The sequence below is a fragment of the Oryza brachyantha genome, chromosome 4 (genome assembly GCF_000231095.2).
Source record: "Oryza brachyantha chromosome 4, ObraRS2, whole genome shotgun sequence".
NCBI lineage: Eukaryota > Viridiplantae > Streptophyta > Magnoliopsida > Poales > Poaceae > Oryza > Oryza brachyantha.
In genome coordinates this window covers 7,127,482-7,150,801 of record NC_023166.2, presented here as the reverse complement: position 1 = coordinate 7,150,801, position 23,320 = coordinate 7,127,482, and the positions used below count along the sequence as shown (strand labels likewise).

Here is a 23,320-nt window from a genome sequence, read left to right as displayed (position 1 = left end):
CAAGTATCGATAATTTTTTAAATGCTTAGTTTAAATACAAGATAAATGATACACATATATTCTCCTCCAAAAGTACCATCGTAGTGTCATAAACTCAGTAAATTTTATAATTTACCATGACACAAAATTGCATATTGAAATTTTAGAAGTTTGATTAAATCTTATAAATTTATAAATTTACTATGAAAAACAAGGCAAAATTATCATTATTTTTGGTTGACATTACTGACATGTCCTCACGGCCCAGCAAAAGCCCACGGCCCAATAAGGCCAGAGAAGGCGAGAGCTCCTCGCGACCGCCGCCAAAAACCCTCAAAACCACCGGCGGCGGCGGCGGCGGCGTGCGGCGTGCGGCGGAGGAGAGATGGCGACGCGGGTGAAGGACGTGGCGCGGCGGTCGAGCAAGAAGTACATCGAGGAGGCGCTGTACCGGCGCCTGTTCCGGCGGGGGTCCACGCCGCAGGCCGTGCGGGAGGAGGTGGACGGCTTCCTCGACAGCCGGAAGCGCGCGTTCAAGTGGGAGGTCGGCGTCTGCGTCCGCCGCCTCCGGAAGCAAGCGCTCTACCGCCCCGCCCTCAAGGTCAGCCACGCCCGTTCTCTCCCGCCGTCGTTTTGGTGTGATTCGTGACGCCCGCCATGGTAGCTTGTAGATCTGATGAGGCTGGAAGTCGTTGGAAATCGATCTGTTGATTCCTATGAATCAACCGTACAGCAATGGTGATGTCCCATTACTAGTGGTTTGGTTAATCGTTGCTGGTTCAGGCTTGTAAACTACCAGCCGTCTATGCATATGAAGATACTGGCATCTGGGGTGGTATTTGCTTCATTTTCTGATAGATTAGGGTGTAGGTTACTGAAATACTACAAATTCAACTGGATTGCTCTCTGATCAGCTGAGATAGTTACTTTCTAGTTTTGTACTTCAATGGAGTGATCTCTCCGTTTCAAAATATATGGTGTATTTTGTTTCGATAGGACAAATGTTTAACCAAAGATTACACCATTATGATATAATTTTTATGACACAAAATTGATATTATATTAGATTTGTATTCAAAAATACTTTCTTATAATTATACCTTTGTGTCACATAAATGATATATTAATAAAGTAATCATTGGTCAAACCTTTGTCCTGACGAAACAAAACACTCCCTATATTTTGAAATGGAGGGAGGGCCATTTTACATTTCAATGGCCACTAACTGGTTGGAAACTGATGTGTTTATTTGTATGAATCACTGTACAACACTTGTACTGCAAGTTTCTTGACTGTCTTCCTCGCAGAATCAGTTTCCTGTTTATGGTTTCCTATTTGTACTGCATCATTACAAACAAGCAGAGCTGCCTACTGAGAACTCATTTTATTTCTTTTCATGGAGTTAACAGTGTTCACATCCATCTTTCAGAAGTTCTTTCCCGTTTTTAATGGTGTCTTATGTTTGTGCAAGTCATTCCAAATTGCCAACTATTTATCGACATTGAGCCATCACATGAAAATGTCTTGGCTTGATTAGTATCTCATGGTAACTTGACAAGCTTTTGGTGGTTCTGTTTTTGATAGTTCACACAGTGATTGTCACTTGGAACACTGATTCTCATATCTGAATATTGCTTTGGCACCCTTGTATGCTCTGTAATGATTCTATTTCCTAAATCTAGCATCCTTTAAAAAAAGATCATCTTCTCTTGCACCACTTAGGCGTACCTTTTTATTTTGTTTCTTTGCATGATTATGCACCCAAGTAGTCCCCTTGGTTGATTGGTACTCCCTCCGTTCCATATTATAAAGACTCTTTGGCCCTACCTATATTCATCCATGAGTATATGTTTTAAATATGTATCTAGATTCATTAACATCTATATGAATCTCCCCGGGGGGGGGGGGGGGCTAGGATATCTTATGGTATGAAACGGAGGTAATAACTGATTTCTATAACATTATATGTTTGATCCTGATTTGTCAAAAAAAGTTTTAGTTTGCTTGACTGCATCTATTGTCCTTCTGTGTTAGGATTGATCTCTATTCTATTTTTTATGGTGCGAAGTGTATAACTCATGTTATGAACTTTGAACGTCGTAATAAACGGAATTGCTGCTGTTTGCATGCCTTATCCAGTCTTTGGTATCTAAGTGATACAAAATCGCACAGAATTTCTACGTGCAGCACGTAGAGTAAAATTAGACTACTTGAAATGGATGAAAATATTAATGTAAATATGACAGCATTTGAACTGTCATGTCTCTTTAAAATGTGGAAAATATAGTGCTCAATTTCATTCTGGTTTATGTCAATCATTCCAAATCAAGCAGAGCATACATGCCTAGGGCTAATTATATATGAAAAATTTACTACATTAATTTTGTATACCTTCTTGTGGGTTCTGATTTCTGAATTTGAAATTTTACCTCCAGGCTAAGTCTAAATATGTTTCTTTTTTTTAAAAAAAAATTATTTCTGCAGCTTTCTGAAGTCATGGCAAGAAGAGGCATGAATCCTACTGTCAGTGACCAGGCAATCCGCCTTGATCTTGTTGCCAAATCAAGAGGCATCGCTGCTGCTGAGAAGTACTTCCTGGACCTTCCAGAAACTTCAAAAACTCATCTCACATATGGTGCTCTTCTTAACTGTTACTGCAAAGAATTAATGACTGAGAAGGCTGAGGCCCTAATGGAAAAAATGAAGAAACTCAACTTTGCTTTCACTGCCATGTGCTATAACAGTTTAATGACACTATACACGAAAACCAACCAACATGAGAAGGTCCCAAGCGTCATCCAGGACATGAAAGCTGATGACGTGTTGCCTGATATATATACTTATAATGTTTGGATGAGGGCACTTGCAGCTCGTGAAGACATACAAGGGGTTGAGAGGGTGATTGAAGAGATGAAGCGGGATGGTCGTGTGACTCCTGATTGGACAACCTACAGTAACCTGGCTTCCATATATGTTGATGCTGGACTGTTTGAGAAAGCAGAAGCTGCTCTTAAGGAGCTAGAGAAGCGGAACACTAGCAATGATCTTGAAGCATACCAGTTCCTCATTACGTTATATGCGAGAACTCAAAATTTAGTGGAAGTTCATCGTATCTGGCGATCATTGAAGCGGAATCAGCCTAGAATGGCAAACATGAGTTACCTTAACATGATTCAGGCTTTGGCAAACTTGAAGGATATATCTGCTGCTGAGTCCTGTTTCAAAGAGTGGGAAGCTCGGCACATCCACCCAGCTAAGACTAACACAAAGGACTCCGGGACAACTAAAACATCTAACAATGAGTCTGCTGCAAAGGCAACCAATGATAAGGGCACAGATGAGACTGATGTGAAGCATCCCAAATATGACATCCGGGTTGCAAATGCCATGATCAAAGCATATATTACAGAGGGTATGTTTGACAAAGCTGACGCTGTCAAGAAGCGTGCCAAGATGCGTGGTGGAAGACTCAACGCCAAGACCTGGGAAATTTTCATGGAATATTATCTCAAGGCAGGGGACCTCAAGATGGCTCACTGGTGTGCTGACCGTGCAATCAAGAAAGGGCACAGCAGTGGCAGGATTTGGGTGCCACCGACTGATGTGACCGATACCTTGATGGATTACTTTGAGAAGAACAAAGATGTAGACGGAGCTGAGAAATTTGTTCTGACATTAAAGCATGTGAAAAAGGATTTGGGCGCAGTGGTGTTTGAATCCTTGATCCGGACATATGCAGCTGCTGGAAAGAAGCTACCGGGGATGCGTCACCGCCTGAAGATCGAAAATGTGGAAGTCAGCGAGGAAACTGCCAAGCTGCTTGATTCTGTCTGTGTTGACTATTGATCAGTGTACGGCCCTTGCATTTGGATTATGTAATAACATCAGCATGCATGCAAATTCAAAAAGGTTCTTTTGCAAAACCTGTAATGTCACTGTATGATGAAGTTTAGCACAACATTTATTTTGGTTTCTCAGCTCCTTCTACATAGTACTCGGATGCGAATGGTTAGGTTTGAAATCCCTTTTCTTTTCAGTTCTCATACCTCATACCTATGGACTATTACACTGTCTTGTTAGGATGTTTTGTGATATCGTGTATTCTGACTGCGATATCTTGGACTCTTTGATGTGAACTATATAAATGAAGAAAATGATTCTCTTGGCAGAGCTTTTGGCAAAAGTGATGGTACACCACCTCTACTAATGGGTTCTTTAGTTTATCTGTTTATGGCACAAGTCGACCACACGGAGAAATTGGTAATGGTAAATGAACAAGGTGTCCATTTTGTTTGTTGGCAGAAAATAGCATTGGCTTATTTTTGGTATTATCAAAATTTTGACAACGTTTGTATGCTAAAGACTAATCGCGGTGGCAATGAAAATGTAATTTCACCACAGTAGATTTAAGATGTTACCCCTTGAACTAATTTTGTATAAAACCACTTGAATGTCATATCTACCATATAAAGTAGGGATATTTTCTATATGTAGAAGGTGGGTAATATTATAATATTATGATATGCTATCATTTTAATTGTAGCAAAGTTTGGGTATTTAGTAATTATCTATAACGATGATGCTAGTGAATCTGATATCCAATAACTATATCATTTCAAAATAGTCTTGTACATTGGTCTATTTTTTATTTAAAAAAAACAAGTTTCAAATAATATTAGCATGTATATAGTTTATATTTCTCTGTATCAGCACATATATTTAGCTAGTATTTATAATGATTTTAGTGTTTTCTAAATATTCTAGCGTTGCCTAGATCTTGCTATTATCAAGATTTTTGTACTACATTTATATCAACAGTAATCCAAATGCCCCGTAGATGTAGAGGATGAACGGTGATCACCATAGAGCATGCACAGTGGCTCCTACTTACTACTAACTTATATGAGTACGTTGTAGATGCCCTTAGGAGTAGTTGTGGATATCAAATCAAAATCCTTTGTAGTTGTTTAGTTTGCAAAATTTTTTTGCAAAAATATCACATCAAGTTTTTAACACACATTTAAAGTATTAACCGTAGTCTAATTATAAAACAAATTTCAGATTCCGCCTGGAAACCGCGAGATGAATCTTTTGAGTATAATTAATCCGTCATTACCACATGTTGGTTCATGTAGCACTTATGGCTAATCATGTACTAATTAGTCTTAAAAAATTCGTCAGACAATTTCTTACATAACTATGTAATTAGTTTTTTGATTTATTTATGTTTAATGCTTTATTTAAATGTCCAAAGATTCTGTGTGATGTTTTTGGAGAAACTTTTTGAGAACTAAACAAGGCCTAAACTAAATGTGCTGTAGTCCAGAATATTTAAGTACATGTGGCTACTGTGTTGTTAAAGTTCGTGAATTTATTACTTCAGATCGCTGGTCGCACTGTGGTGCATATCTAGAAATTTTCTTATTTCTTGCACTTTTTAATATCTATTGTTAAACATAAATTGTCCAAAAATTTATTTTCAAACTCTACACCGTTTGGCCACATTAGTTTCACTGTGTAGAAAATATTAAATAAGAAGAAATCCGATAATATTATGTATTGCACTAATCCTCCACAGTGTATATATAATGCATATAAGGAATATAGACATGAGTACAAGATGAATATTCTATCGTATCTCTCTAAGATTATATTTTTATATATATAGTTTCTATACGACTATGTTATTCCTAACCATATTTATCTATATCTCTAACATTTCCACTTAGTCATATCAGGATTGATATCTCTAACATTCCTACTCAGATATAATAGAACTAAAGCAAACAATCATGACTAAATTTAAAATCTTGTGTTTTCATCGTCATCAATTGCATCTCTGATAAACGGTGCTCTACCTTGGGACTTACATCCCCTCCTGTGTCATTTGTTTCTCTTCTCTATTCCCTTATGTAAATGTAGTCTCATATTACCGAAGGTGAAAAAATTAGAGACATAATTTGAGTCGTAGATAATGCATCATGCAAATATCAAAGGATGCTACTGGATACATCTTATATATGTTAAAGGATGTCGTTGGGTAAAGATATCGAAGGATGTCTCATGAGAGAACTTTTTTGACGTCAGGTCACCAATTTTTTCGTTGAACTTTATACGTCACGTAAAATATTATCATTTTATTAATGTGATACGGTCTTTATTCATCGTAGACGGTGCGGTCATTGTTATATTACATGACATGACAAAGATGATATCATTTTACTGATCTTTTATGTTCACACAAATTAATACAAAAACATTATATTAAAAATCATTTTTTGAAAAACCTCACGAAACTTTAGTTCAGATTTTACTAAATTATGTCCAAACGAGTAAAAATGACAATGTTTGGTCAGAAATTTCGTTCCGACTGTTGCGCTGAAATATTCTTCCATATCCGTGACATCGAAATATTCTTCCTCAGTCTCTCCGCTGCACTGCACTGCCCACAATCCCCTCGACGAACAGTATCACACCTCTCTCGCGATTGGGCGCGGCCGGCATCTGCATGGAGCGGGACGCCGCGGAGGAGGAGACGCCGCGGCGGCTGCGCGTCATCGGCGCCCGCCTCTGCTCGCTCCCGGACGGCGACGAGCTGCTCAGCTTGCTCCAGGTCACCGCCGCGCGTTACTATACATCATTCTAGTAGTATATTCCATTGAGTCCGGTAGCATTCCATTTCGGTGTGGTAGAGCTGGGCATTTGATTGCTGTGGACAATGGTAGTTCTATTGCTTTCTTTAAGATTAATTTCGTGCGTCTCAAAATATATCTGCTTTAGGATTCAAATTTGTCTCAAAATACAACTACTTTCTCATTTTTCTACTCGTCTCGACCACTTATCCTATTTAATTTCTCTGTCTACTTTCTTATCTAAACCAATCATAGTCATTCCTGGTTCAACCTAAGTCCCTCTACTGTTTTATTATTTTGTTTGGTTGTGATTAGAGAAATGCATTGTTGGTTTCAGTGGTATTGCCAATGTCAAGACTTAGAATTGCTTTTCCTTTATGCAGGAAGCATCTACATTGCTATACAAAGTGGATCAGAATGAGTTGGACAGCATGCACAGTGCTCTTTTCCCAGTTATGAGTGCATTGATCAAAACAGAGATACTGGAGCACACTGACCCTGGTGTGAAGCTCGCTGTAGCGTCATGCTTAACCGCGCTTACCAAGATCCGCGCGCCAGATCCCCCCTATGATGATGATGTGATGAAGGTGATGCCTTCTTCTGGTGGGGATGAAATGGTGGTGTATGTGTGTAGGAGGAGTGACCCATGTTTCTTGTCTTGTTTCAGGGTGTGCTCAAGCTGGTTGTTGAGGCCTTCTGTGAACTGGATGATGTGGACTGCCCTTCCTATGGAACAAGGGTTTCAATGCTCAGAACTTTTGCGGAGATACGGGGTTGCGCCTTGTTGTTAGATCTCAACTGCAATGATCTGATACGGGATATGTTTCACCATTTCTTCCGAATTATACCGTATGGAACTTCTTTCTCTGCTTTTACTTTGTTATATTTTCGCGAAACTGACCGTGTCAGTTCTTTCGGGCTTTGCCAAACGGATTGCAGAGATATTTGTAGTTGTGCTCTCAACATTGAAAGATAACTATGAATGAGTATGCTGCTCATATGACATAGTGTTGGGCTTATGGTTGTAGATTATATGAAGAAGGTGAGCAATGCAGGTTATAACTATATTTAAGGTTAATCTGATTCAGGGAAACATTGTAAAGATCACTTTTCTGTGGAGTTAGCATGCTCTATTCATTCCACTTGAAATTGTTACTTCAAGAATCCATTTATTTATGTGTGGATATTGCAGATGTCTTTCCTTTTATATGTTACCTGTACGTATGCATCCATGTTTGTATGATTGTACTACCTGTGTATGCTCTATAAAAATTTTCTAGTTTTTCTATTATCCAATCATTCATTTTCAGTTTATATTTATTTCAGCAATGTCCACCAAAAGAATGTTACATCCTATATGGAAAGCGTAATGAAGTCGGTAATTGAAGAGACTACTGAGATGGAACGGGATTTGATTCAGGATCTGGCAACCTGCCTGCTTCAAAATGTTAAAAAGGGAAAAAAGGTAATTTTGTCCATACATTGTTCGCATTAACAATATAGCATTGTCTTCACTAAAAGTTTCAACTTGGCTTACAGGAAAGTCTTCCAGAATCTTACCTACTTGCTGAGAAGATAATAGGACAGTGCCATGAAAAGTTAAAGCCAGTGTTTATCAAACTACTCCAGGGCACTCCCATAAATGAGTATACTAATCTTGTTACATCATTGTTCCAAGATGCTACAGATGCTGGAGATAACAATGTTGATGCTTTTATGCATGGCATGGTCAGTTAAAGCATTGAACTATTATTTTTGTAAGGGTTTTTGCCCAAAAAATGAGTTCATTAAAAATCGTTTGCACTACATATTTTTTTTTCTGTAATGAATACCTTGAGAACTGGGTTTTGTTAAATTTACTATATAAATTTCTGGCAGGTTGATCATTATAATATTACTAACCAAGAACACTCTAATGAGGATATTGGTTTTCAAGTAGTTTGTTTATTACCTGTAGATGTATTAAGGTGTTTGCACTTCATATCACAAATGAATGGGTATTACTACGTAAAGGTTGGATCTGTTTTTTTCCTTAACCATAATTCATTGTTGGGGACTTCATTATTCTGAAGTGGCTCGTAGAAACTACTATTTACATTTTTAATAGAACTATAACTTGTCATTTGTAAATGTATATATCACCTTCATTTGATGATTATTATGTTGTTGGAAACCTCTATCCATATTCCCTTTAACTAGGTTTATAGCTTTCTGATTGGCAATTGTAATGTGCCACCTGGTAAATTCTAGTTACAGTGAGAGTTCATAGAGTTCTAAGAGTTGTATTGAAATTTTTCCTGCATGTTATGATAAGCTTATTTGGTCAACCACATTGACTTTTTTAATTATAAAGAAGGAAGTAGTGTCTACTAAATCTTCGACCATGGTGGGTAAAACAAAACGACAACTAGCAGATAGCAGGGAGGAGTTGAAAAGGAAACATGTACAGGAAACTAAAGAGGTACCTGTGCCTAATTACTGAATGTTAAAAGTAAAAATTATTGTTGCAATATGCTCTCTGTTTTAGTTTACAGAGCTTTCTATGTCCTCTTATCAGGCCCCTAAATCAAATAAAAAAGGTCTCGCTGATAGTGTTGTTGGCTCGAGAATCAAAGTATGGTCGCCTGCTGATAAAATGTAAATTCTATAACCATCATATATATTTCTTATTTGAAGTGATGTTTTCAGAATTTTATTTATATTATAATTAGTGCTCAATGCTTCATTGTTTACTCATTCAACTTGGTTTTATAATATTTTTTATCAACTTAAATCTGGTGTATGAAGATCATGTTTTTATAACCATTTTCTATTTTACTACATGAGTTATGTAGTTTCTATTGAACTCCCATTGCTTTAGGTCTCTGGTTTTGTAATGAAATCCCATGAGTTATGCTGGAGCTATATACCTATGTTTTAGGCCTCTTCTCTGATTATTTTTGATCTTGCTATTTGTTCTGCAGGTTCTATAATAGATTTGATAAGTCATCTGATGCTTCTTTGAAAACACAACAGGTGAACATATTTTATAGAGATTTGCTCCGGTCCAACGAAAAGTACCTCGAGGTACCAAATCATTTCTCACCATTGGATCTAGCTGAGTAGGATGTGCGCTGTTAGATTCAACGATCAGAAATGATTTGGTACCACGAGGTATGGTACCTCGAGGTACTTTTTGTTACTTTTTGTTGGACTGTAAATTTACTCTATTTTATATGGGTTTTGTCTGCAACTTTGTATGCTCACTTGTTCATTTAGGCTCCCCAAAACACCAATAGTGTTAGTTTGCTGTTCTTGTTTCCCCCCTTTAGTTGACTTCATATTTGGATATCCTCATGGCACACAGATTTTGTATGATTATGGTAATGTTGAACTGATACCTCTTGACGATGAAAAATGGGAGTTCATAGCTGAGTAGCTAACATATGTCCATGAAGCCCTGTGTCATCATTTGTGTTCATTTTCTCCTTTCTAATTCATCTGCTATCCTGTAGGTGCAAGATTACAATCCTGATGCATCCCCTGATATGTATGTAAAACTTCCACTTTGAACCTTCTATATATTTGATGATTAGATGCAATTCACAGAAGTCAGAAAACCAATCTAACCTTCCAAACCAGATAGAATTCATCCCTTATGCCTTCATTTCTGGTTTTCAGGGGCTATCCTATAGCCCATGAATTGATTTGTTCATATTGCCTCCCTCTTTTTTTGACATTTCTACAAATAAAAATCAATCAATTTATCAAGCATTTGTTCTTTTGTTTCGGATCCTTCCCTCACTGTACTCTACAGTTGCTGGACGCTAAATTTTGTCCATCAATTCTCTCAAATCCTAATGCACATGCTTCCTTCAATTCTGAATCACTGCTCATTTCAACCAGGGCACAAGACAGAAGTGATAAAGCAAGTTTTGGTCAGCCATTCCAGGGTACTCACAAAGTTGCAAACAAGCATTCATCTGTCATCCAAGAGAAATACAATACTGTGCAAAACAAAACCCAAAGCATTTCCACTGAAACCAATATCACGCTTCCCGTGCGCATGAGCGGCTGGGAGAACTGCCACCTTGAGCCAGAAAAAGTTAGCGTGGTTTACGCAGGGAAGCCTCCTCCACCGCCACAGCACATAGCCTCTCTGCAGAAGAACCTCGCTCCTTCACCAACTCACAAGAAACAAGTCTACAAGCCACAGGCTCGTTCCACCCAATGTAAGTTAACTCCATCTTCAGCACATTGACAGTTATGATTTCTACATGTTCATAGCTTAACTGCACATATCCATGTACACAAAGGACATTAAAACTAGCGCGCTAACGGGCGCTGAGCACTTTCTTTGTGTTACAGGAACTGCCTACAAGGTTGCATCACTCTCAGATCAGTGTATATTTTTGTGTGATCTACTGGATGTGTCCATCAAGTGAAGATGATTCTGTACTTAACGTAGTCGTAGTCAGTATTTTGCAGTCTCAGAAAGAGATGTCATGCCTGGTATAATATAGATGCCTTTAGATACATATTTCAGTTCCTTTTGCCTAGAGTGCTAGAACTGATCTATGCAAAATCCTATTATGGACATCTTAACTAAGCTGAAGGAACTGTGTTCAAATGTTGTCACCATGTGGTATAATAATATTATGTTTATGTGGAAATATTGCTTTGGTGACATTGAATTTCAACTGTGCTCACATTTGAATTTGAGAAATTAAATAAGAAATGGTTGTGATTGGTTGAGATAATATAGTAGGCAGGGAAGTTTCTATATTCTAGAATAAAATTTGAATGATGAAAAGTTTCTATATTTTCGGATGTAGGTATTAGTTTTTTAGTGTTAACTTGTCATGGTAACTCTAGCGTGGAGGTACCGAGAGTGAGAAAAGCACCGTCGCCTCTGACGGAAATTTATACATAATCAATACAGCCTTTCTATACCTTCGTACGGATCAAAAACAAAATTCCAAAAAATTCCTACAACTATATCTATGTTCTACTTCTACCTATTTTTACTCCTTGATAGGAACTTTGAAACAATAGAATCGGGAACGAGCGGAGAAGACATCCAATGAAGAACGAGGTGAAAAGTATGACTGTATCTCTAACTGAAGCCAATGGTAGAAGAAACATTGAACGGAAAGAATAGGGTTGGCAACGGGGTGGGTCGGGTCAGGTTGGACCAGAACGAGCCTGGCCCCGACCTCGGCCAATATTGTTCCTCGGCCCCGAAGCAGAGATGGAGAGAAATCATCCCCCATCTTTGTCCCCATCGGGCACTCGGTTCTTGACTGAGGGCCGTTCTTGAGTGGAGACTGAGGCATAGCCCCACCTATCGTCATGAGTCACATTGCCCGCCACACTTCATCATGAGGTGAGCGCTGTCAGCCATCATTATGGGTTGAGGCTAAACCGCACTGCTGCATGGAGGATGCCGAGGCACGACCATGTGGAAGGGATAGGGATGGGGGTGGCCTCGGCTGGCCTAACAGACTAGGAGGACAGGAGGCACAGGGGAGAGAGGCAGAGGGCGGTGGCAGTGGCATGGGAAGTTGGGTGGAGAGGCAGTGGTGCATGGGTGGCGGAGGTTGGTGGAATAGGAATGGATTAGGGTTAGGTTAAATATTTAATAGGTCTATTGGGGAATAATTAACTACTTTTCCTATCCCAAAATAAATTTATTTTTTAAATTTTTGGATTCAATGTTTACTCTTCGTCTTGTTTGAATTTTTGATTGTTATTAGGTGATAAAACATGAATAGTATTTTACGTGAATAATTTTTTTGAGTTTTTATATAAATTTTTCAAATAAGACAGATGGTCAAAAGGAGTTTTTTTTAGGACAGAGATAGTATTTGTCACTCTTATAGACACATAAGATGATAAAAAAAATATTCCGTCTACTGAACATTTAGGCTTTATTGGGGCTGCTTTCAATACACTAGGACCTTTTTGGAGCCTGCGTTAGATTTACTCGCTACCTGTCTCCGAAAATGATAGGGCCCTAGCCCCAGTCCCCCGTAGGAAAAAGTTCCCTCACGTCCTTCCCCGTCGGGTCATGGTCCTTTTGTTCAAATGGAAAAATTGCCATCCTTATGAATACTTTTAGTAACCCAGCCAAGTTTATATCTGCTTCTATTTAAACCATATGTTTTATCTTGTGAAAGCTGGATGGAGAGATCAACACGAAAACGGTGTAAAAAGGAAGAAGCAAAAATGACGATACTAGGAAAGAGTTTCGAGGTGCACAATACATGTGATCTGATCGTGAGGAATTCGACGACCTGTAACTTTAGTTCCTCCTGCCTCCAATTCTTATTAATATTGCAAGATGTTTGTAGTCAGAATCGGGAGATTATATTACAAGTGATCTACTGCAGATTTAATCTGGCTCGAAGCATTTGTTTATAGTTGATTGGCAAATTCAGATATTGACTTATTGCGTGGACAATTATATCTTGCGTTCTAGGAGTTTTTGATAAATTGATTTATCTGATCTTGGCATCTACAATCTGCACTTATTGTGGATACTCAGAAAGAGATGCATCTATTTATAAAGCTCCTGCAGTGGTGTGGTTGAGCTTTGAAGGCATGAATTATTGCGCTTTTTGCTTCAGATTATTTCTCAGCTTTTGTGTGCGCTACCCGAAACGTTAAACGATGTATTTTCTTTTGTAAAAAAGTTTCTATACAGAATTTCATCATATCATCTTGGTAGAGTAGATTTTATATTTTATAGTAATTATTTTATCGTTTATACTACTCCCTCCGTTTCATAATGTAATATGTTTGACTTTTTTCTCGTAATGTTTGACTTTTGTCTTATTAAAAAAAATAAAAATATTATTTATTTTGTTCATGACTTATTTTGTTATCAAAAGAACTTTAAGTACGGCTTGTCATTTTTATATTTGTACTAAATTTTTGAATAAGACAAATGGTCAAAGATTTGGAAAAAAGTCAAACATCTTACGTTATCTTACATTATGAAATGGAGGTAGTATTAAATAACTATAAAAAATAATCATTCATATTTTATCTATCATCAAGCAAAATAATAAGAACGTGTGCTGATCAACCTACTACGAATACATAACAAGTATGACCTCAACAATCGTATAGTTTTAGGGAGAATTTAAGGGCATCCACAGTGTAGTCTAAAACTAGTCCATAAGCAATAAAATATTCTATTCAGCCACCTAACAACATTGTGAAACTAGTCCATAGCAAGAAAATAGTAAAAGCCACCCATAAGCATATGGGCTGCCCATAAAGGATAAAATATGTTATTTGTCTCTATTTCCTCTCTCCTCCTAATACTAGTCGCTATTTATATACATCGTGAAGATAACAATAGTTATAGTCTATATATGTGGGTCCCATATATATAGACTACTTTTGCTATATACATTGTGGATGCCCTAAGTATGTGCTACTATCAGATTTTTTGAAACCAAGCTACTATCAGATTTGGCTATTGTTCACATGACTCTCTTAGGTTACTAGAGAGAACTCCTTAATTAATTTCTGTTCTATTTTTATCTACGTGGCGTGCTAACGAGGATCAATTAGTAGTAATTTACACAAAACATGAACTAGAATAGCGAAAGAGCTTGTAGCCTAGTGGTTACAAGGGTCTTAGTAGCACCTGAGGTCACCCATAGGGGTAGGGCTTGCGGGTAGGGCTTGCGTGCGTTCTTAGGGGAGAGTGTGGGGAAAGTGTGCGTGCATTTTGTGAGCGTTTGCGTTTCAATGTGTTTTAAGAAAATAAAAGAACAGGAACTAGAATAGAACAATTTTCAGAAGCGTTGGCGCCGGCGCAGGATATATATCTCTCAGCCACCTATTGGGAATTGATTGGATGAGGAGAGAAATAGAGGAATTTGGTAGAGTTGCCAGAGCCAAATTAACCGGATCAAGCCGCCGCCACCATGCACCATCCAGTTGGTTCATCAGATCTGAGCGCACATGAGTTCAACATATTTGCACTCCACCCGTTTCAGAATGTAAACAGTTCCAGGATTTGAATCTTATATTAAATATAAATATTTCTGGCTTACTACTTGAGTTATCAATCACTTTATATTCATTTTTTTTTGCAATTCATCTCCATCTGCCCTCCAACCTCATGCATTTCCTATTCACTCTTTTTTTCCTGGCCTTAATCTATGCCAAATAACTTAAAAAATGTTTATATTGTGGGACAGAAGTAGCAGTTAGCAACTTAGCATGTCTAGGGCTTCCTTCAACTTGTTGAATAAGCTATAAAATTTATTTTGGCACATAAAACAACACATGTCATAAGCACATCATAAATTGAGTACTTACTATCTAAAACCTAAAAATTGGATTGTGGTAGTTTTTTTAAAAAAAATATATAGAAAGTTGTTTTTTTAAATACACCATTTTTTATTAGTAGGAAAGCATACTCATGGTAGACGAGGCACTGGCCTAGCCAAACCCTTGATTTGCATGCAGCCTAGACCTTCCCCTACCTTCAACCGGCGTTCTTGAGGCTGTCTTGCCTCTTGGACCTCCATTCCATCTCGATTCCCAAGGGTAATCCCAACCATTGCTCGATCCAACATCACTTCTTCATGAGAAGGTGTGTCCTCAGTCTCGTAAGCAGCACTATCCCTATTTTTAAATAATAGAAGTTTTATTAAACTCAACTAATTACCAAAAAGCAACACAATTGTTCTGAGATACTCTTGGTTATTTTTATATTTTGTTTTAATTCAAGGCTGTTATCACGATACTACCGTTACCACGCTATATAGGTAGGCACGATAACCGCTATAACCGTCACGATTTTCGTGGTTTTGGTAGCACTGCACTTAGCCATGACATGCCAGTTCAGGAGAAAACCTTCACCACAAGGTCACAACTCCCAGATGTTTTCCCCATGTTACATCTTCCACTGAGTAGTCCGTCTATTTAACAACTACTTGAGACACAACGTCATTATCTATCTTGCCCAAGCGTGTGTCCGCAGGATAAATTCAGGCACTTGTAGGAGTTTTAGATTCCAATGAAAAGGAATATATTAGCCTGAAAATCTCCTCTAAAACTGTAACCTTCTCTCGTTAGTTGGGTGACATTGAGAACTGGGGTGAATGGAACACAGTCCTGGGGAAGCTAAAGTTTAATGTAATTGTAACATTTGTATATGATATTTGAAATATTCACAAAAATACTTCTTTTTTCTATCTCTATAAAGAAGGATGTTAAATTAACATTCCAAAGTTTATACCAGTTATGTGTACACTGTCTAAGAAAAACTTCATCCAGAGAAAACAAAAACATACTGTTTACATCAGGCGACCCATATTTTTATTAAATTAGTTGAATTTGTCACCTTTCAATTAATCAGTTTCCTGCATCAAGATTCTACTCCGTGATCGCAGTGTGGCCGGCTGGCAGCAAATTCGCCTCAAAATAGGTAACCCTGTCTTTTGGCTTTTACTTATGATTATAAGCTAAAATTCAAAATTTTCAACCTTAAAGTTAGAGTTGATTTTGAGTTTTGTCAATAAAGTTTATTTTTAGATCACTAAGAATATGCATATAAAAGTTTTATTCACAAATTATTTTTCGTCTGTAAATACTTCGTTTGGCTTTTTTCATAAAAAAACAAACAATCACCCTTATTACTTGACTTCTTGCTTATGGTTGACATAAAGCTTCACAAGACATATTTACCCTTGGCTGCCTTGTGCGCAAGATTTAAATTTAAACAAATATTACCTGAATTTTAGTGGCCCAACAAAGGTTACTCGCCGGTGATGGAATGCGTCTCAAGGAAATAATCTTCTTTGCCTGTATCTTGCCCAAGATAAACAGTAACTCTATTTCGATATGAACTGTTAGTTTAGTCCATGGTGCCTCCAATTCTTATTAGCTCGACCCCTCTGAGATTTGGCTGAAAACAACTGTTTAGAATTGCTTGGTATATTTAAGATATTGACTTTTTTTCCATTGTAAACATGACCTCACCCTTACCATGACATTTTTTTTGTTCCTGGAGTATATTTTTTTTAATAAAGTATATTTTTTCAGATTTTGGCTCCTCCAACTGGTCGTAAATACATACCTAGAAAGATATGAATCCCATTTATAGAACTCATGTAATTATGTGGTAAATGGAATTGGAATGCTCAAATGTTTATTGAATCGTGGCATACAAAATAACTGTGACCTCAATAAACATATGAAATTGTTATATAAGAAAGAATCATATGAAGTGATATGAAGTGATGCCATACTACGTACGTTTGAAGAGAAGTTGTCTGACTAAAGTTTAGATTATGACCCTAATTATGAATTGATCATTACTTGATAGCCTACATGTGTCTACTACTGTATGCACAAAACAACTCCTAGTGATCGAGGATAGTTTGTGTAAACTACTATGGGATTGGCTCCCATCTTGATCATCTCCTGTCGAGGAGATTCGGAAACGCGGGTTGTTTGAGGGGTGAAGTTGGACTTGCTTTGACGGGGATTAAGAAACCGTTAAGTTTATGAACCCTTGGTGAAAAATTATTTGCCACATGGCTTGCATTTAGTTGGAGCAAGTTCACATACTAGATATTATTTATGCAAATATTACCCTAGGCTTACAAACCTACATGGGCTAGATTCTTTGTACGAGAGATTATTCGTGCTAATATCATTCCAAGCTTCTAAACCTCAATATGGTCTAGTTCTTTTGCATACTTAGCTGACACTAGTTGTTTTAGGTTTTGAGTTATGCAAAATCATTTTAATTTAAGCTTATCATATAAAAATTAGTGTAACAAAAAAATATTTTAAAACCTCCTATTCACCCCCTCTGATCGGCGCCTTGTTCATACGTCAATCTCTATCTTGTTTCATATATCGTATGTCTATTTATAGCTCAATCTGCTAATTACTATACTCCTTTTCGTTTCAATAGTACTGGAATACGTCTTAAGCTGGCCTACTGTCTAGGACCAACCGGTTGAATCATGTCTCTGGATATCTCTACCGGTTGCATACAACCTGCTCAACCGTGTCTAGGTGTGCACAGATAGTTCAAACACATGAACCAATAGCATATACCCTGCATTTCACAAGAGGTGTCTTCTGCACTGAAACAAAGACAATATGAAGTTTATAAAATGTAAGTGTCAAAATCAGTGTAAATATGTGATGTCGGCGCATGTAATGGTTAAGTCTTAATTTGAGAATCATAAACTGTTTTCAAAGCCTCACATTGCATGGCCTTTACAGTTAGTATGAATTAAGAAAATAGAGTACATAGTTGGATAATTCTTTCATCCATGGATGGTATTAGAATATACTGATAACAGTTTTAATGAAATTTTTAATGTAAACTTTTGATAATAAATAGCCATTAAATTCCTCACAATTAAGATAAAGCTGTCACCAAGTAATCACGACCATCTGAGATAGCTCGCTCACTCGCATGATATTTACTGCGAAAAAAATCGGTGTTGAATAAACCATGACCAAGTAACTACCCAACTTTTGCTGGCTTGTTTAATTTTGCTCTATAGCATTTCCGGATGCTTCCTAGGCCTACCAGGTTGTCGACATGGTTTCACCAACAAAAATCATATGACTCTGAACCCTTGTATCTTCCTCCGTCGTTTACGCTTTTTTTCCTTGTGGAGAATTGTGATGCATGACCGTTTCCTCTCACTTTAAATATATAGGAAGAGAGTTGTTCACCTCTATTTTTTCGCTTCTGCTTATGCTTATAAGCTAAAATTTTAACTTTCAATATTAAACTTAGACTTGATTTTGGAGTTTTTGTTATCATAGTTTATTTTCTAGCCAGCTTTTAGCTTGCTAAAAACACATATATAAAATGTTTATTCATAAATTATTTTTAGTTTGCAAATACATCTTTTGACTTTTTCTATGAAAAAAAAACAAACAATCACCCCGTGCTTTGTTTGATGCGGTGTGAACGTCAGTCAACCTCCATACCCGTCCACATGCAACGTTCAAATGAGCCTGTTAGCACCAGTAATATCCAATGTCTCACAACACAAGAAAGAATGGAAGACCAGCAATATCCAATGTCTCACAACACAAGAAAGAATGGAAGAATAGGCGAATGAACTTACATCTGAACTTAGTTTGATCAATATATGTCACATTCACTAGTACAGATCCTCTCATCTATGATGACCCAAGATAAATAGTAACTTTATTCTCATATGAACTGTTAGTTTAGTTCCTGGTGCCTCCAATTCTTATTAGCTTGACCCGTCTGAGATTTGGCTAAAAACAACTATCTAGAATTGCTTGGTATATTAAGCTATTGGCTTCTTTTCCATTGTAAACATGACCTCATCCTCTTGTTAGATGTACCATGACATTTTTTTTGTTCCCAGAGTTTCCCTTTTTAATAAAGTTTTTTTTTCGGATTTTGGCTCCTCCAACTTGGTCATCAATACGTACATAGAGATGTATCCCATTTATAGAACTCGTGTAATTACCTGGTGAATGAACTTTAAATGCTTGAATCATGGTCTACTACTGCATGCACAAAACGACCCCTAGCGATTGAGGCTCGTGTAAACTACTTTGGGATCAGCTCCCATCTTGACCATCTCTTATTGAGGATATTCGAAAACATGGGTTGTCTGAGTGGTGAAGTTGGACTTGCCTTAATGGGGATTAAGAAACCGTTAAGTCTATGATCCCTAGGTGAAAAATCATTTGCAACTTGGCTTATTGACTTTGTTGCATTTAGTTAGAGCAAGTTCACACACTAGAGATTATTTATGGTAATATTATCCTAGGCTTGCAAACCTCACCATGGGCTAGATTCTTTGTACCCGAGATTATTTGTGCTAATATCATCGTATGCTTGCAAAGCTCAATATGGTCTAGTTCTTTTGCGCACTTTGCTAAGACTAGTTGTTTTAGGCCTTGAGTTATGCAAAATCATTTTAATTTAAGCTTATCATATAAAAATTGGTGTAGCAAAAAATATTTTAAAACCTCCTATTCACCCCCTCTAATCGGCATCTTGTTCATACGTCAATCTCTATCTTGCTTCATAATGTGTGATGTCGGCGCATGTAATGGCTAAGTCCGAATATGTGAAACATAAAGTGTTTTCAAAGCCCCGCATTACACATGGTCTTTACAGATAGTATGAATTAAGAAAATAGAGGACATAGTTGGATAATCCTTTCATCCTTGGATGGTATTATAATATTCGCACACTAGTTAACTAGGGTTAACAAAAAATTTTAGTGTAAAATTTTGATACTAAATAGCCATAAAATTCCTCACGATTAAGATGAAGCTGTCACCAAAGTGATCAAATCATCAAGATAGATCGCCCACTCGCATGATGTTTACTGGGTGAAGAATCAGTGTTGAATAAACCATGACCAAAAAACTACCCAACTTTGCTGGCATGTTTAATTTTGCTCTATAGCATTTCCTAATGCTTCCTAGGCCTACAATGTTGTCGATATGGTTTCACCAACAAAAATCATATGACTCTGAGCCCTTGTATTTTCTTGCTTCATTTAGGCTGTTTTCTTTCCTTCTGTGAATTGTGATTCATGGCCGTCTCCTCTCACTTAAATATATAGGAACAGAGTTGTGCACCATATCTTTTCGGTTCTACTTATACTTATAAGCAAAGACTTAAACTTTCAATCTTAAAATTTTAAGTTGATTTTCGAGTTATTTTGTTGTAGTTTATTTTTCAGCCTTCGCTTTTAGCTTTATAAGAACACATATATAAATTTTTTATTCATAAATTATTTTTAGTTTAAAAATATGTAATTTGATTCATAAATTATTTTTTAAAAAAATATGCAATTTGACTTTTTTATAAAAAAATCCAAACAATCACCCCGTGCTTTGTTTGATGTGTGAACGTCAGTCAACCTCTCGATACCAGTCCACATGCAACGTTCAAATGAGCCTGTTAGCATGATTGATAGCCAACGTCTCACAACACGAGAGAAGAATGGAAAAACAGGCGAATGAGCTTACATCTGACCTTTGTTTGATCAATAAATGTCACATTGAGAACATGGTTCCAGCCAGGAGATCATTTTGCTACATTTTTGAACGCCAATGGTTAATTTGTTGCCAATTCTTGCCCTGCCAATTTATCTGCTAGCTTGAGTAGTAGTATGGTGTATTTGATCGGAGCCAAATTTTGTCTAAAACCATATATAAGAGTTGAAGCAATCTACCCTACCAAAAATTTAATAGTACCAACACTCTGTCTAGTCCTGTAGGGCTTCAAACCAAAATGGTGACATGAACATTCATGCTAAACAGGCGACACTACTCCGTTAGCATAGTCTGATGACGGTTGTTCTAACTCTATCTTTAGCTAGTTCGTCACTATGCCACTCTGCTCTCAAGTTTGCTACATAATTGTAGGGTGGATATAACTCATATTAATCTATATTATTTTTTTAATATATTTAATGACTATTTAGCTGATATGTAACAAGCGGGTGGATAGTAATCCGTAAGCTGAAAATATATGTCGGACTTGACTTGGTGATTGTATTCGGTCTTTTGTATTAGATATCTGTCTTGAGTCCCTAACCGGGTAATTAGCTCCACTCGCTGTCCAACTGAAACATCTCCTCAGTCTCGAGTTTGCCAGTCGAAGGTTATATTAGTATCCCTCTGGCTAATGTAGCATTTCCTGGTGACTCCTATTCCTACACCATGTGGTTCATGCCAACAGAATGTCCATCAAGTTTGCCTCCAAAGGAAATTATCAACAAAAGTTTGCATCCATTGCGTGCATGCATGAATGTTACGCTGATGTGTGTATGTATCCTCTAAAAAAAATATTAGGGGCGACTGTGTTGCTATATACTCCCTCGATTCTAAAACTGTTTTAAAATATAAGGCGTAACCATTTACTCTCCTGTTCTAAAATATAAGGCGTGCATTAATTATATTGTTACATGTATTGGTAAAACCATAAACTAAAGCCAAAAAGATAGCATGCATTGGTTGGTTTGTACTAAGTAAATACGTGATTAAATGTTTCTTGGTCTTTCTATACAAGATGGTTATGTCTTATATTTTAAAACAGAGAGAGTGGTAACTAAGTAATCTTGGAAGCGTCTCTTTTCGATCCTACCAATACCTAATTTGAGACAAGAGTGAGTAGTATTGTTGTTCTTAGTTTAGTCTAGTGAGCTTTTTTAACATCTTTAAAAAAGTACTCAAGGTACCATATATGTATCGATCTCGAGGTACAATGTACCTTGAGGTACCATAATTTTACACTAAAATTTTTTTATCTTAAGATATTTTCTAAGGATGGTAAAAAAGCCCTAGTCTAGTGCAGTAACCATAAAATGACTAGTTGCTGGCTTGCATCGAGTCCAACTAATTCACGATGCTTCGATGGGGTGGGTCGGCCTGCAAGTAATACATAGTCCGCTCTAATTCAAATAAATGAATTAAGTTTTATTTTTTAACCTAAAGAATAAATAAAGGAGCGGCGACAACTCCTTCATCGGATGTTGGTGGCTTCTCGGTCTAGGGTAGTAGCGGCAATCCCTGCTACTGGGGCCAGTGCAAGTAGCAACTGTTTCGTGATGCTCGGTGATGGGGGAGCAAATGTCCTAAGACACGGAGACGTCTCTCATTGGTCACAGCAGTGACTCCCAGCTCCTTGCCACTCAGAAGATGGTGGTCAATAGAGAGGAGGCTAATCGTTGTTATATACTCTCTTTTGTTTTTAACTTTACATCATTGACTTTTTTATGTATATAACCATTTCTCTTATTTAAAATATTTATGTAAATATGCTAAATTATTGTGAAAGGTCATGTAGTCTAGTTGTTGCAGTGACCTGAGTAGCACCCAAGGTCCTGTGTTTAAATCTCCATAGGAGCATGAATTTCAGATTGGATATTCGAGGGGCTAAGTCCCTACTTAGGCTAAGTTCCTAAAGTTCTCGAAATAAAAAAATGGCCGCATATATCAAGTGGATATAGAGGCTGGGTAAAAGTACCCTTCTCTAAAAAAATGCTAAATTATTAAGTCATGTTTCAAGTGTCCTTAGTAATAAATTAAACACAGTAAAATAATTCATAATTATGTAGTTTTTTAAATAAGACAAATTATCTAACGTTGACAAAAAAATTAACATTAAATGAAAAAAATAGAGGCAGTATATCTACATGTTTCTCAATGAGAATGCCCTCGGTAGCTTATACTATCTCCCTCCGTTTCAGATTATAAGACTTTCTAGCCTTGTATAAATTCATCAATTTATGAATATATATAATTTATACATGTCTAGATTCATTAGCATTCATATGAATCTAAACAACACTAGAAAGTCGTCTTCCAACGGAGAAAGTAGTTAATAATGTGTGAGCGTGCATCAGCTACAGCATCAATCATACTTGATTAATTGGTTAACAAAAGGGGTAAACCCCTAAGGTGATCTCGAGCTCGATTAAACAAATGCAACTGGGCCAGTTGGCATCCAAGGACACTTTATACACAATACAAATGGAACCTCTCGTGTTTGAACTCGATCGACATCTTGTTCAGAATACTCATTTGATTAATTTCCAGATCCTCACGACAATCTAGAATGCAACCTTACACAACTTTTACCAGCTAAATTAGATTTTTGAAACAAGATTTCAAATTTCGTTTGGAATTTAAACACGCAGAGGCCCACATAATATTTCCAATAATTG

General features: G+C 37.1%; 1 protein-coding gene and 1 pseudogene across 1 annotated transcript; both read left to right on the top strand.

Moving 5' to 3' along the window:
- Positions 1 to 291: 291 nt before the first annotated feature.
- LOC102718451 (pentatricopeptide repeat-containing protein At1g60770) lies at positions 292 to 4,147 on the top strand. The gene is made up of 2 exons (XM_040523583.1): positions 292 to 580; positions 2,464 to 4,147. Exons 1-2 carry the CDS (start codon positions 365 to 367, stop codon positions 3,823 to 3,825), a joined length of 1,578 nt encoding a protein of 525 aa, XP_040379517.1. The 5' UTR covers positions 292 to 364; the 3' UTR covers positions 3,826 to 4,147.
- A 2,340-nt stretch (positions 4,148 to 6,487) lies between these two features.
- On the top strand, positions 6,488 to 11,080 carry LOC102718171 (annotated as a pseudogene).
- The last annotated feature ends 12,240 nt before the right edge of the window (positions 11,081 to 23,320 follow it).